Below are 15,727 nucleotides of genomic sequence, written 5' to 3'. Positions count from 1 at the left end.
AAAAATGATGGTTCATGTAGTAGCTAGAGATGCTGCAATTATTTTTGGAAGAAGAAATCTCTTCGAGACAGAGATTTTTAGATTATGGTATATTGCTCACCATACACACATCTCTCCCAGAAAAAGAAATCAATTTAAAATATATACCGAAAATACTTCTGGTGATAGAAAGATGATTCTTATGGAAAATCTGGGTTTTTTGCTTACTTCAGTTCTAGGTCAGTCTGTTCTTTTCTACCTGCCCTTCATTTTTAAACCTGCTGCAATTGGTGGTTCTCTGTAAATACTTACTTACTTACTTACGAATACTTCCTGAAAGTCCTACTTTTCCCCTTTTTGTGGCAGCACTTGTTGCAAGACTTGAAATCTAAATAGGATTACTGATTTGCAATTTTAACTCATCATTCCCTACGTTACCCTTCATCCCTCGGCTATTTCCGAAGTATACTGGCTTCTAAAAGCCGACAGTGAATTTGAACATGGCCATAATTCTGAATATAGTATTGCAGGCCTAGTTCTGCAGGACATGAGGCAAATGTTTAAGTCACATTGAAACTGATGACTTAGTGTTTTCTGGAGCCAAATCAAAATCTATTTTCAGTGGTGTGATTTTCTCGTGGTTCCTGTAGGTTTAGTTTTAGCCTATTTAGCTTAAGCAAACACTTTCCTAATTCTACCGAGTGCAAGAAAACTGAAGGTCATCAGCAGTCAGTAGCTCACACCCACATCTCTTCAGATTGTTTGGAATCTCCACAACACAGGAACTGTTGGCTGATGCAGTTTGCAAATGAAACTTTTTTTTTCATATTTTGAACACAAACTTTCCTTTTCCCTTGAAGTGCTGAGAATTATTAATAGGTACTTTTAGATATAGAACTGTTATTTTATAGATTCCTTTTTAATGGAAATTTACTGTTATTATTCGATGCAGATTCATTTTTAAATATAAACTGCCTGGTGGGGAAAAAAGGACAGATCTTCCTTTAATTGACCGTTATACCCATGAAAATTAGCAAAGTAATACAGTTCTAAGCAAATGATAAAAGGAAATATTCTGTTTGTGACAAATGAGAATTAATTATATTGAGCCTAAAAAATAACGACTTTATTTTTAATGATTCATTGCCTAACCACCACAAGCGCTTCAATTGTCTGTGGCTAATTTAAAAGAAAAAAGAGACTAAATGTATTTATTTAACTAGAAAAATTTTTCCTCATTATGAGAATAGCTGCTTCCATTCAGGTATAGCTCTATGAGATATTTGCTAGTTTTTAAAATTGGAAGAGACACGCGACTGTGCAGTTAGGGTTTTAAATCTCAAACTTTACACTGTAACTTTGTCATTAATTGGGCCGAAGGCATTACACACTGCTAATCGTGAAAGGAGTTCACATCTATTTTTTTCTTTTCTTCAGCCACCAGAAAAAGAGGGTGGGCTGCCTCGCCAGGTAGGCAATAAGACAGAGTGTGGCCTCTTGGGGTTTGTCCTGGATTTGAAGCAGGATTATGAGCCTGTTCGGAGCCTAATTCCTGAGGAGAAGCTCTATAAAGTTTACACTTTCAACTCTGTGCGAAAGTCAATGAGTACTGTCATTAAAATGCCAGATGGTAGTTTCCGAATGTACAGCAAAGGAGCTTCTGAAATTGTTCTGAAGAAGTAAGTTGAATGGATTTCTTGCTGTGTTTTCCCCATATTTTAACAATGCAGAATAATCTGACAGCACTAAGATATACCTGGGATTTTTTATTTTTTATTTTTAACCAAAAAAAGGTGTTCCAGGATCCTTAATGCAGCTGGTGAACCTCGTATCTTCAGACCACGTGACCGTGATGAAATGGTGAAGAAAGTGATTGAACCCATGGCCTGCGATGGACTGAGGACTATCTGTGTTGCTTTCCGAGACTTCAGCAGCAGTCCCGAACCTGACTGGGATAATGAAAATGACATTTTATCTGACCTGACTTGCATTTGTGTTGTTGGCATTGAAGACCCAGTAAGGCCAGAGGTACGTCAAATTCTTTTGTTATAAAGCGTTTCCCTGAGAACTGAACACACATTGAACTAATAATCTTGCAGGTTTTTTTTTTTTTTTTTTTAACTCTATCAAGAAGGAAGGCAACTTTAGAAATAGACTTTAGCTGATTAAAAATCAAGTAATTAACTTGATAAAAGTCAGCTATTAATTAATTGGTATTTAAATATAGAACAGTAGGTCTTTGTGAACTATAGGACTATGATGATTTAATCTTGTCTCATGAAGTAGTGTACAGGAGCTCAGATAGTGTAAGTTTTTTTTATGTTCCCAGAGATAAGGGATGAATTTTGCCTTGGTGAGGCGCAACTTTCAATTTAGAGAAGTGCAGTGATTATAATTTGAATGTGATACTCTCATAAATCACGTGCAGTCTTGGAGGAAGTTTTGTGTTTCACAAAAGCAGTTGCCCTTTCGCTAGTTATATTAGGCTTGTAAATGGCAGCTACTCAGTAACAATATTTTGTATGCTGTATTTGGACAACGAAAACCTTTGTCATAGAAAGGCTGCAGATATCATTCTTCAATGGCTTGTAAAATTTGATTAAATTTTCAAATAACTCAGCTGAGAAAAATCAGTATTACACATGCACATGGGAAGCATGTGACAAATTCCTCTTTATGCTTAGTTATTTCTTCATTTTGGCCTGCCTGAAAATTTTTAAAACTTGAGATTTTAAATAAAAGCAGTTGTTTATCTCTCTTAGGTTACGAGCAGTAAAAAACTGAAGCAGTGCGATGTCACGAGACTGAACCTGCTGCTACACTCGTGAAGGGATAGTTGTTTCTGGCATAGGTATATGGCGCTTGATAACTAATTGTGACAGTGGACAATGAGTTTCATTTTGCAGTTTAGAAGCAGTACCACCCAGAGGAAGGCCCGCAGTTAAGAAGTGCTGGGGGTAAAACGCAAGCCGGTCCGCCCACGTGTCCCTGGGGGTGCTGCTCCCGGACCGCCACGGGGCTGCGCGGGCTCGGCTGCAGCCCCCGGGCGATGCGGCAGCGCCGCCGCCGGCCCCGGGGGTGATGCTCGCCCGGCCTGCCCCGGGAAACCCGCTCCTCGCTCCGCCGTTCCCCCAGCACGCCGTTAACAGCTGCTTTGCTCTGGGGTGATCTGGGGTGAGGTCACTGCAAGACAACTCAGATTTCCCTTATACAAAAAGAGGGAGTTCTCGACGCTGAAAAAGGAGGTAGTTAGTTCCAGTCTTTGTCATTTTTTTGCTCTTCTGTCTCATTTTACATTTTTGCTAGGTCTTTTCTTTATTAATAATGTCTAAATCTTTACGTTTGTTCCATTTAGAACGGGAGGCAACTCTAGTGTTAGGAAAACTGTTTTTTGCTAAAACATCAGAAGTATACGCTAACCTGATTTTAAAAGATTGATTTGTTTCCCTGGGTCCTCTATGAAGTAGGCTTTTATATACTTCTGGTTGCAGTAACTTTGGAAAATGTATGAAGGAAATCAGCACGGTATAATTACAAGCAGAGGGACAAACTGTATAACTGTACCTTACATACCAATGGAGTTTCTTGGCTTTTTTCAGTATCAAGAGAGCATAATATAAAGAAGTCTTGGTTAGGTGAAAACTGTATGATAAATTCCTTATCTCTGCAGTCATGTGATAAACAGCATTTACTTTATCCGTCATCGTCTGGTCTCTTGCTGCTAATCCATCTGTCCCTACATCTGACATTGCATGTCTTTAAAAATGTTAAAAGTATTTTAAAATATTTTAAAAATATTCTCTCTTCATGGATCCCACTCTTAATGCTCTAGCTCATATAATAAACTCAGGTTTTTAACCAGTGGCCACTGAAAATGTGAATCAGTCCTCTTTCCCTCCAAAACTAATTCATGACACATGTTGTTGGAAATAGCCTTCAGTCAGGGTATGGGTGGTATCACAGACTGAGGGAATGGTAGCAGTGGAATTTGCAGTTATTATTTAAAATAGCTGCAAACTATCCTTTCATGTGAATATTTTGAGTATGTTTTATGAGAGAACTGCTCTCATCTCAAAGGGAATAATTTCTTAGGAGCTTGAGGTAAAAATGAATAGTGCTGCTAAAAATAAGGAGGTCGAGCCTGACGTCTACGGAAAGGATCAAATAAGGCAGCAAACTATTCAGTTTCTAGAGAATTATTTGACTAATGTAGTGAATATCTTGTAGTTTAATACTGACATATGCCATAACACTTCTTATCACATTGCAAAACATACGATAAAATGTTTAGCGTTTCAGAATTTTACCAAAAGTTGGACAACGCTACAGTTGTTTCAGGACGTTGGTTTTGGGGAGTTTTCCTCCTGGAACCTTTTGACTATTTTAGGGTGGTAATAACAATGTTTAAATTATTACCAATCCACACGTGTAAAAAGCAGTAGCAATACCTTAGGAGAAAGAAATACTCCAAAAAACCCCATGACGGAACAAAACCAAAGAAATATCGGACTTAGCAGGAATTAGACAGTACTAAAATTACCATTGTAGCTGCAAATAGTTGATAAGGTACCTTAGCATTTTGCCAGAAATAAGCACGTTTATTAAACAGAGACACCATTGGTCTTTACAGATTTTCAGTGTTTCCTATAGGAGAAAAAGAACATTAAAATGAGCAATATTACCCCAACTACAGTTTAACTAATGCTGTCACTGTTCACGGATGTCAGGATTTATCCTGCCAGAAATGGTACATTAGGTAATTCCAACGAAACAATGCAGTGTCACCGGCCTCATGGCCTTTAGTTTCTCTCAAGTTATATTTTTACTGGGAAAGCCTCAATTTTTCCTTTTCCCTAACATGATCTTTGGAGTTAACACATGTAAAATTACAGTATCCTCTTGCCACCGATACTCCTTGGAGTGTTCAACTATGTGAATACCTGCAGCGTTAGTGGTGTCATGTTTGCATGGTTTCAGAGGTGAGAGCACTGCGCCTGTTACAATTATACTGTAGGGTGCTTTCTTACACTTGCGTTACCTTTGATATGTTAACAGAAATTATTTCGGTGAATTATTCAACAGTAATATCCAGCAGCTGACCAGCTTTAACTGGAGTGTAACCAGGGGACAGCCATGAGTTTTACTCTGCGTACTGCATACCTCCTTGTTTATTTAGGTTGCTTAATTCAGAGACTAAATTCAGATTTATTCCTTATCAGTAGCTTTTTTTTTAATCATGCGCTGAAGTACCTGCTTGATATTTTGCTTCATATTTTTGTATTGGGTCTTTATTGATGTTATTTTTTGATAAGTATACAGGAAAAGAACAAATAGGATCATGTCTTGTGCCTGTAGAGATTTGTCTGTTGATTTTGACAGTCTTTTTGAATTGATTTCAATGAGTCTGTACTGGCTCTTACTAATTTGCCAAATTACACCTACAATCTGTTATTTCTTGGGAGGAAAAACATGAATCACTTCCAAATTTCACCTGTTTATTTGTCACTTGATTCTGATCTATATTCCTGCATTTGATAACTTAATGCATACATGCATTAAAAGGTTTTCTTTATAGCAAGAAAATAAAAATCAGTTTTTTAAAAATGTATACTTGCATTCTGCAAACTGATGGAAAATGTCTGCTTCCACTGCCTACTCAGTCTGCCAACACTCTCTCTTCCCTATAGCAATAAAAAAATATGAACAATATTTTAACCATAATTACTGTACACAGTGTTCAACCAGATACCACCCACCAGCTGTCCAAAAATAAGAGAAGAGGAAAATGGAGTTATTTCTCTTGTTATATATGAGTTTGCGGTGCATTTGAAACTAGGTTGTCCTCCCGTGACCTTGTTAAATAGGACTGGCACTTTTATCTGAATATTTCTAGTTTTTGTGTTTGTACTATAATTTATTTTTCTCTTTCATGGTTTTTGCTCTGCGTTGGATTTAGAGATAGTCATACCCCATGCATGAGGGTCCCCACAGTTTACAGTGGATCCTAAGGGCATTCCGCATCGGCAAATGAAATACAGTCAGGATTATTAATGTGGAAACTGGGTAAATTAGGAGACGTTTACTTAAGTAATACATGTAATCTGTTTGCACGTTCCCCCCGCCAGAAGTTTGTTTTATAACGTTACATAAGTCTTCCAGTACTTGAAGCAAAGTTTCCGGGGTACAACTCATGGGAAGAATAAACTGCTGTCCCTTACTTGAGCTTTTTCTCCCTGGTGTAACCTGCACTGACAGAGTCATTCTGCAAACAGCACGTTCTCTGGATGCAGTCTAGGGGCAAGAGTGATTTTCCTCACAGTCAAGAGAGAAGTACCAGTCTGGTCCTCCTCTAGGTGTGAGGTTAGTGAGGCATGTTGGAAAACAGAAGCCTCAGAACTGCCTCTCGTTTATTAAAGAAGGAGGAGGAACACCACCGACTAGAGGGGCCGTTACGCACGCAATGCAAGCCTCTCGGTGGCTTTAGAAGTTTTGGAGACATTTCCAATAGGATTATGCAAGTGAATATTATTAGTTTTTCCTGAGAATGACGTATTTTAATAAAGATGCAGAAACATGGCGTGAAATTATATTCATCGATTAGAATAATCATTATCTAAATTATGGTTTAAGGGTGTATAGTTTATTTTCAGTCTGACATTTAGTCTCAGATGTATAGCCTTTCTGGTCCTGTGAAATCCTCAGAAGCGCAGCACTTGCCACACTGGGTCACAGCGGTAGCCACCAAGTGAAAGGCAACGTCCTGCCCCTGCTTGCAGCTCTAGAGAAAATAAAAGTATCTAGCAAAGCACAAAACTAACAGTGCCGTGTGGTACACGGTGGCTCCTTTTCTTAACGTTTTCTGCATTAGAAATGAGATGAGATTGAATGAGATTAATCCACTCTTTAGCTTGCATTGAGCTCTACAACACTTGTATCTGTGGTGAAAGTTGTGATGAGCAAGCTGCGCTGAACTTGCAGGAGAACAGAGCAAGGCTTTATTATTCTAGCCTGTAATCTCTATTCTGGTACCCTTTCTTAAACTAAATAGGATAATATTTTGTCTGTTGTGAAAATTATTGATAAATTATGTTTAAGTGAAAATTCTTTTAATAATCTTATCCTTTGCTTACTGGTTTCTCTAGAAAATCAAGTGTCTCTATACACTGGATTATCAGCATAATTCATCGCAGTCGGACAATCCAGTTAGTTTATTTACGTCAGTATGTCATCTGCAGGAGCTCAGCTGGTAATAAAACAACAATTTGCAGTCAGTGGTCAAGTATATGTATTTTGGGAATTTATTCAAAGATGGCTTTATGTGTGTCATATATAAACTGGGAAAGTTAGGCAACGTTGCAGAGCTGCAAGCTCAGGCTAGGTCTTGGGAGCTGGTTTAACTAGTGGGATAACCTTCACGTTGTCTGGAAGTTTACTTTGGATCACTGCCTAATATCCAGACACTTATCCAAGTCGTGCTCATCCTCAGGGAACCTTTTCCCTCTCAGCTGAACAGACTGCCACTTCTCTACTCAAGTGCCTCCCCACAGGTCACAACAGGTGCAGCCTGACCGTGTTATATCGGGCCTTTGCCGTCGTCTTCTGGCGAGGCAGTTCAGCTGCTTGTAGCTCTGTGATGGGTTTCCGTTTTTAGGAGGAGTCCTGTGATGCACTTAGCCTGTCCTAGGTAAAAATGGAAATTAGGAGAAGCGGTGCAGTACTGCAGGTATCATACACTCTAGACTGTTCATGAAGCGTTAAAACACAATTTTAGTCATGCATGCCAAAGAATATTGTTGTTTTTTCTTGAAGAAAAATGCTTTCAAAATGATGCAGAAGTGTGATGAAACTGCATTCACTGATTGGAGTGATTAATTAATAATAAATTATCACTAATTATAATATAGTTTAAGAGAATTGAATTTATTTTCTGTGCAACACTGAATTCTAGATATGTAGCCTTTCTATTGGCACTTACTTCATATACTGAGGTAGCTGTATTAAAAGAGCTTTCTTTAATTAATAGGAATCCATTTCCTAGCATGTGCACATTTTCTTTACAAAAAATTGTTTTATTTTAAAAAAAGTTGTATGTGATGCCAAGTCAATGTTAGTCCTACATTACTCTGATGGACCCTGTTATACATTAAATTCGTGCATTGTGTAGTGTGCAATAGGAAAAGTCAGTCTTGTACTGAAAGGAGCATAACTAAAAGCATGCCTCCTTCTCACAGTTTTGAAATAAATATGTAAATGATTCATAAAATTTTAAACTCATGTATATTTAGGAATTTCACCTGATGATATGCATGAATTATTGTATGGTGCTAAATTATAATGACTTTTTAGATAATCTTATGGAAAGGAACATTTGAATCAGAAGGTAGATCATTTTTCTTTTGAAAAATGCATGTGTGTTCAGTTCATGTTTTCATGTATCTGTAAAATGTTTATTTCAGCATGCTATACTTTGATGCTGAAGGCCCAAAAAAGCTACAGAGACTGCTTTTTATTAAAGTCTGGAGAATCTTTAGGCAGCTGTTTTGAAAAACAATCTTTGTACTCTCCCTAAAAGATTTGTCTTGCCTGCGGTGTAACCTCAATTGCATAAAAGTCAGGCAGCCATAGTACGTACGACCTCTATTTTTGTTTCTTGAAGCTTCTCAACTTCAAAATACTCTGTGGGGAAATATCTGATGGTTACGTTCTAGCTCATGTCTAAGAATTTTCATTCCCCGATATTTTGCTTTTGTAGGTCCCTGAAGCCATAAGAAAGTGCCAGCGAGCTGGAATTACAGTCCGCATGGTCACTGGAGACAACATCAATACAGCGCGTGCCATTGCCATAAAATGTGGGATCATTCATCCAGGAGAAGACTTTCTCTGCCTCGAAGGGAAAGAGTTTAACAGAAGGATTCGAAATGAGAAGGGGGAGGTAATGCATATTCTAAAGCCATACATGTTATGAGTATGTTATAAAAAACAGGAAGAACACTGAAATTTTGTTGCTTTTGCACTAATGTGTATCTCATTTCAGTAAAGACTACTCTGAGATACTGGTGCTTCTTTCTAGCGGTAGCCTTTTGTAATTAAACTGCCATTGAAAATCTAGTCATTACATTTCATGCATTTGTAAGTTGTCTGTGCAGAGCTATTACCAGTTTAGTACGAGCTTCATTCAGTAGTTTTTAGAACCACAGCATTGGTCTATATGTAATTACAACTAAGCACATTCAGAACAGTTTGGTTGGCAAAGAGGAGAAAGAACTCAATAGTTGTATGTCTACATCTCCTAAAAAATGCAGTCCATAGTGAAAACCAACTACTCTCATTTCTTTATTTTATACCGCTTTATCTAATCCACATACTGCTAAATCCACTCAGTCTACTGACCCGATTCTTCAGGAGATCTTTAGCTTTTCTGGTAAAATACAGAGCCAACATATAGGCTATTGAAGCACATTTTAAAAAAGTGTGCTTTATCTGTGCTTTATCTTCGAGCTCATCACTAATGGACAGTCATTTACTCCTTGCAACTGACTGACAGGCTCCTGGCAACATAATATATGCTGTATCAGATCTGTTCTTATCACTAATGGTTAAACAGACAAAATCCTGCTGCTGTTGGTGACAAAATGCGGTTGGATTCTTATGTAGAATGTAGTAGGATAGCACCTAATAACGCTCTTACTTGTAAACGAGTTTCATCAGCTTTGAGGAACTTCACTGTCTTACATCTAAAGTCATGTTTCTGAGGGGAATTATCCATAAAAGCAATAAGAAAAGCTATTTGGATACAGCGCCGCATCTGACCTATAACTGATTTTAGTTAGTAGAAAACTGGTTTTTCTTTTGACCTAGCCTTCCATTTCAGTACTTACTGCTGTAAGTTGTTCTGTGCTTTTGGAGAAAAGTTCTAGATCCGAGTAGTGAAGTGAATCATCTGCCACATGGACACAAATATATTTGCATTTTGCTTATCACAAACTGAGAATTCTACTGTTATTTTCAGATTGAGCAAGAACGGATTGACAAAATCTGGCCAAAGCTTCGAGTGCTTGCTCGCTCATCTCCCACTGACAAACACACTTTGGTAAAAGGTGAGTGCATACAACCTTCATGTGTGAGTGTGCGTAAAATAGCATCAAACTTACCAAGGTATGCTTGACTGTCTTCTGCACTGTAGACTGTTAAAACTGTATCTGAGCTCATATTTTTAATAACACATCAGTGTGGTATATGTAATTCAAACAAATTTTCTTGGCAGCCAAGTGCCTTGTGTTTGTTTTTTTAACCTGAACCTTCAACTGGGAAATAACAGGAAACTCGCTGTCAGGAATACCAGAAACATCAATAAGACATGTGGCACTTGGATGTAATCTCTTATTTTCCTTGTGCCTTTTCATTGGAGTAGATTGAGGCTCGCAATGGGAAGGGAAAAAGTATGTTTGCTGCTCAGAGGGAAAATATGAATGAGAAATGGGTTGCTCTTCATATAAGCAAGAGGGAGGATGGGTTTTCTCATCTTTCCATATACCTATTCATGAAGAAAACAAAAACGAGCTCATTTAGAGTAAATCACCAGTACTCAAGTTTTTGTGCATCTGTTCTCAGACGATTATTTTAAAATAGCATTCTAAGACAAAAATTTTTCATGTTACAAAAGCAGCTTTCTGACATCACATGACTAGGAGCTGTCCTTTCTGGCATTAGTTGCAAGGAGATATGTAGTTTAAGATGATTCCATTTTCCTGTGGGCTTATCCAGTTCTACAGTTTGCATTGGCTTCCTTTAGATTTGTGGATGTATTTTTAGAATCTGGTTTTGTCCTATAAAAACTGCACTGTTCAAACCATGTTTTCTTACCACACCATCTGCAGATGCAATGCTCCTGTAAAAGAGGGATGTGTTTGCAATGTTCTTTACATAGCCGTATTCAAATCTGTAACCCACACTTCTTGTTGGCTTGATATCTTATTTTGTTGACCTTGAAGCTCATACTTAAAAGTCAATTTATTAGACTAGAAAATTTATGGTTAAGGATGATAGCATCATTTCTGGCCATGAAAAGATGTTTTCAGCCAGTTGACTACTTAATGATTCAAATTTAGGTAAGAAATGATTTATGGCTCTATCCTTTTGGGGTGACAAAGTTGTATTGATATGACTCCACGTGTGACTGATTACAACAGCTTTTGAGTTGGACGGAATTTTTGAAAATGCTTAAATGACTTTAGAGCAGAAGTTCCACTTAAAGATTGAAGCCTGGAGACAATTCCCATGCTGACTGGCGTACCTTTGGGATTGGGCCCAGTGTATGTGCAGAGCTCCGGAAACATAGCTCATGCAGGAGAAATGAGGTATCTTATGGCTCTGGCATAGTTAACGGGAGGGGCAGCTGGAGACATGCAGCTGTTACTCATTCAAGACCCTATAAGTTCCTGCAGATGCTATTTAGGCAACACAACTCCACAGCTCAGAATTAAAACAGCACAAAGTTAGCTGAAGTCTCTTCACTCTAAAGCAGGCAGAATACTATCTTATGCTCATATAGCACATGACTTGTAAAGCCTCGTATAGATTACTTGCTTCAGAAGCACACAACAATTTGTTTCATAAAGTGGATAAAATAAGTCTCTTGGGAGTACTCATTTGAATCATGGAAGATTTTCCCTTAAGAGGAAAATATAACCATTGTGAGACTAAATGAAATCAATAGCTGAAGAGAAATGAGCGACAAATTATTGATAAGTTTTATAGCATGTGCATTTTGATAATCCAAAAAATATTTACTACTACTGAATGCCTTATGTAATTATTACCATTAAAGTTTTAGAGATGCAACAAGGTGCAATGATAGAGCAATTAATTATCTAATGAAGTTCAAGAACAAAATCTGTGGAAATCACGATGGAATTTTTTTGGTTTGTAATACTCCAAGGGCCATTAAAAGTTACAAGAAACTATTTAAATGTTCACTACTTTGGCCCTGTTGTTAAAATGCTGTGTGTTTCTCAGACACTTAAGGGATCAAGAGGATTTTCTCCTCTTTGAGGTATCCTGTCTGCTTTAGGGCAAAAACACACATCACAAAATAAACTTTTTTTATATTTAATTTTTAATGACATACAGCTGCTGGAGGGAATATTTTTTCTCTTTGACACAGCACAATCCCACCCAGCAAAAGGATCTTTTTTATTTTGCGTTTTTGTTTTCAGGACTGTTAAGGGACTAGAGAAAGGCACTGTTCAGCATTTCAGGTTGGGCAGATAGCATTCTCCCAAATATTTATGGCTTTGAAATAGATGTAGCTTTAAAAAAAAATTGTCAAAATGGTTTATTATCACAAAGTGTTTCAGTGAAACTAAAAAGGTTTAACTTAAATATCTCAAATCCAACTGAAAAACAATTTCTTGTGGACTTTAAGAAGTTCATTGGAATTATTTACCTTAATTCAACATACTACTGCATCGCACTTATTCTCATGTGTTATTGCAATGATATTGCTGAGATATTCCAACACTTTAATATTGTTTTTAAAAATAATTCAGGAAGCAACTACTTAATACTGATTGAGATATTATCATCATTTTATCGAGAAGACAAACTCAGTTTACTTGTTAAGGGAACAGTGATTTCCAGTATCTTTAAATTAGGCTGGAATGATTATTTCATTAAAAAAGTCTGTGTTAAGTCTTCACTTTGTGGGAGACCCTGATGCTTTCAAGGCTCCCCTTTTATGTTTCAGTCATATAATACAAAGCACTTTGACGCACCTTCAGTAGGGAAATCCATGCATTTTAGCCATGTTGCTCTCTGATGTATTCTAATATCATGAACTCTGTGGAACACTATTCACTTAAGAGTTACCAATTCTGTCTGTAATCTTGTATTTACTTTTTATATTCACCTGTAAAGATCTCTTCCTGAACATACTTAAGCATGTAACTAAATTGAATTTAATTTTTCTCTTTCAGACAGATATCTCAAACTCTTGTTAGACTACCAAGGAAATTAAAAAGTTAGGATGTGGTAGAAACTAATCTGAACAGATCCTGCATATGAAAATATATTTCTGTATCTGTCTATGTTTAGTTTGCCGAAGAAAGATACATATGTGTAAACGTACAGGATGACCCACTATCCTGCATCAATAACACCTGAACTGATGAAGATTACATCTCCGAGTGTTTTAATGTTGCTAAGTTTTCCCCATCTGCCTGTGTTTTGAGTTAATCAGTAGACACAGGAAGAGACATCTAAACCAGGCTTTTTTTTTTCCTCCCCAAACCAACAGTTTCTTGCTGATGTGACTCTAAGGGTGGCTGTGCAAGTAAGCGTTGTTGAAATAAAGTGGTATTTACTCTACAAGAAAGTGAACCCTGAGGCTGCACTTGACATTTTTGATATGAGTGATGGGTATAGAGAGTTTCCTTGTAAAAGAAATGGAAGAAACATTGTTGATTACCATTCTTTACAGTATTCTCCAGAACTGATTTGATTTAACATTTGCTTGATGTTAGATGGGAGGAAGGTGGGAGGTTTATGATGTATTTCCCTTTTAGTTGTGTATGCAACGCTGGTATCTTTTATAGCAGGCTTGTGCATGGAGGTGCTGCTCTTGATAGCTATATATAGTTGTTTAAACAAAAAAAAGGCTCTTTTTGCTCATAAGAAACAAGTTGCCTTACTCTGAAAAACTGATGCCTTATAAAAGGTGCTCTATTTTCTTCCCTAATTTCTGCACCATCAGCGCAATCTGTATGGAACATACTGCAGTTTTATGCTCTAGGTGCATTTCTGCAGCTCTTGAAAAAAATTCTTTTTGACAGAGAAAAGTTGTTGCCAGACTGCTTAAGAGAAGAGCACCGACCAATGAGACAGTGAAGGCTGTTTTGGGAAGAAGCTTTGCTGAGTTTCAGGAATTCCCCTGCTGTACCTTGCAGACCTGTTTTTATTAAATATTGTATGTAAGCCTTCAACGGGAGTAAATAACGTTACCTTGAAGAATTGTCCTGGCACTTGGACATGATTAATTAATACTGAATTTTCTTTTTAGCTGTTGTGAATGAGTGGAAAGGCCAGTGAACGGTAAAGAAATGGGCATTCTCTTCACTGGCAGTCTGTCAGGTCATCTCCTTATTTAAATTCTTCACTGATCACTGAGGCAGTTGTTTTCCATAGCTCAAGATTGCAGAGCGACAACCTTCCTTAGGCATGACTGTTTTTCTCTCCTTACACTATCTATAAAATATATGCACACATATTAACACAGTACTGAAGAAAATTCTTGAGATGAAACCTTATCACAGCTGTTAACAGATAGATATGGAAAAAAAGGAAAGAAAATGTGGAAACATAAGGAAAGAGGAAGTTTCTCGAAAAAAGACTCATTCAAAAATGTGAGGAAGCAGCGAGGAGGGGGATTATGAATGGCTATGGTGAATCCTCGGAATCCCAAATAATTGCTACTGGTCCATTTTAGAAATGTGACTAACATACAAATGAAAGTTCCTTGAAGATCTTTTTTTTTTTCCCTATGAACAGCACTTAAGTCCATCCAGATACTTCTGTCCCGTACATTTGACATATTTCTAATTGTACTAGCAACTTAGTGTTCGCTTAGCTGGAGACGTGTGGCTGGGATGCTGATAGGAAGAGACACCATTTCATCTCTGCCTTTCTATGACTGACGATTATGCAGTTCTGTGCTCTGGAGGGTGCTTTTGCTTATCACAGCTGCCCCGTTTGCTTTTATGGATAAAAATGACAAATAAACCTTGTAAATGACTACTAAACCTTATAAATGACTCAGCAGCATCCAGTAAATGCCTGATGCACAGCAGTTGAGTAATGTGATCACTGACGCTAGGCCACTATTTCTACCCATTCGGAGGTCATTTGTTCGTGCCTTTTGAACTTCCTCTGGGCTGTGCTGCCATTTGGGATCCAATTGAGAGAGGTTCAAAGCAAACATGAAGCGGGGGAACTGGGACCGATTTTTCAAACTCCTGCTCTTTACCTATTTGGAGCTGTTAATAGCATGGTGCATCACGGTTTTAAGTTACTTCTTCAGACGCTTAGGATATTAATTTAACATCAAAGGGTGTGCTAATAACAAGAAGTGAAGACAAATATAAATAGTTTAAACAGTAGTGCAGCTGATGTTCCTGTTTGTCTAGTAATGCCAAAGGCAGATCACCCCAACAAACTGAAAACTCTAAATATAAGGACCTTATCAGAATAATATGCCATTTATGAGAGTTCATACTGCCAATGGAAAGGGTGGCCCCCCTCCCCCCCCCCCAATTTTCATAAGACTGGAAAAATACAGGGCATTTACTGCCTCTCTGTACTGCTTTGAAATCTTATGGGTACCTGATAAGCCTGAACTTTGCCAAAAGGCAGCTCTTGCTCCCTAATCTGCAATTTTCTATTCCTAGTTAGTTATCTCATATATGAGTTATTTTTTCCAGAGTAGAAGAGCTTTTCACACTGGGTAGGTTTTGCAAATTGTTTATGAGGGGATACAACTTTGTGAAAAATTTGTTGGGGGAAAAATGACAAAATTCCTTTTACTAAGTTGCTAACAAAAAGAGATGTTCCTGTATCTTGCACAGAAATCCTGTATCCCTATATGCAGTTGACAAATGGACTGACATGGAAATAAAACATGAGTGGAGAAGAGTCCCCACCCAATTAAAATACAGAGCTGCTTCTGTGACCTTAGAAATGCTATTTAATCTTTACT

At 37.6% G+C, this 15,727-nt stretch overlaps 1 protein-coding gene and 1 long non-coding RNA gene across 21 annotated transcripts in view; one reads left to right on the top strand and one right to left on the bottom strand.

The window, feature by feature from the left end:
• ATP2B2 (ATPase plasma membrane Ca2+ transporting 2) overlaps positions 1-15,727 on the top strand; it is a 430,065-nt gene that overhangs the window by 372,754 nt on the left and 41,584 nt on the right. For all 20 annotated transcript variants that reach the window (XM_068906748.1, XM_068906742.1, XM_068906746.1 and 17 more), the window contains 4 exons: positions 1,417-1,658; positions 1,773-2,007; positions 8,732-8,911; positions 9,989-10,076. In XM_068906748.1, the coding sequence (XP_068762849.1) occupies positions 1,417-1,658; positions 1,773-2,007; positions 8,732-8,911; positions 9,989-10,076 (745 nt within the window). The remainder of the gene's footprint in view (positions 1-1,416; positions 1,659-1,772; positions 2,008-8,731; positions 8,912-9,988; positions 10,077-15,727) is intronic.
• Positions 7,607-15,727, bottom strand: part of LOC138060931 (uncharacterized) — an 87,923-nt gene continuing 79,802 nt past the window's right edge. The window contains exon 3 of the long non-coding RNA XR_011134433.1: positions 7,607-7,659. This is a non-coding gene — a long non-coding RNA (uncharacterized lncRNA). The remainder of the gene's footprint in view (positions 7,660-15,727) is intronic.

This window comes from Struthio camelus, chromosome 14 (assembly GCF_040807025.1).
Source record: "Struthio camelus isolate bStrCam1 chromosome 14, bStrCam1.hap1, whole genome shotgun sequence".
In the NCBI taxonomy this organism is placed as follows: domain Eukaryota; kingdom Metazoa; phylum Chordata; class Aves; order Struthioniformes; family Struthionidae; genus Struthio; species Struthio camelus.
This window is presented reverse-complemented; position numbering and strand designations above follow the sequence as displayed.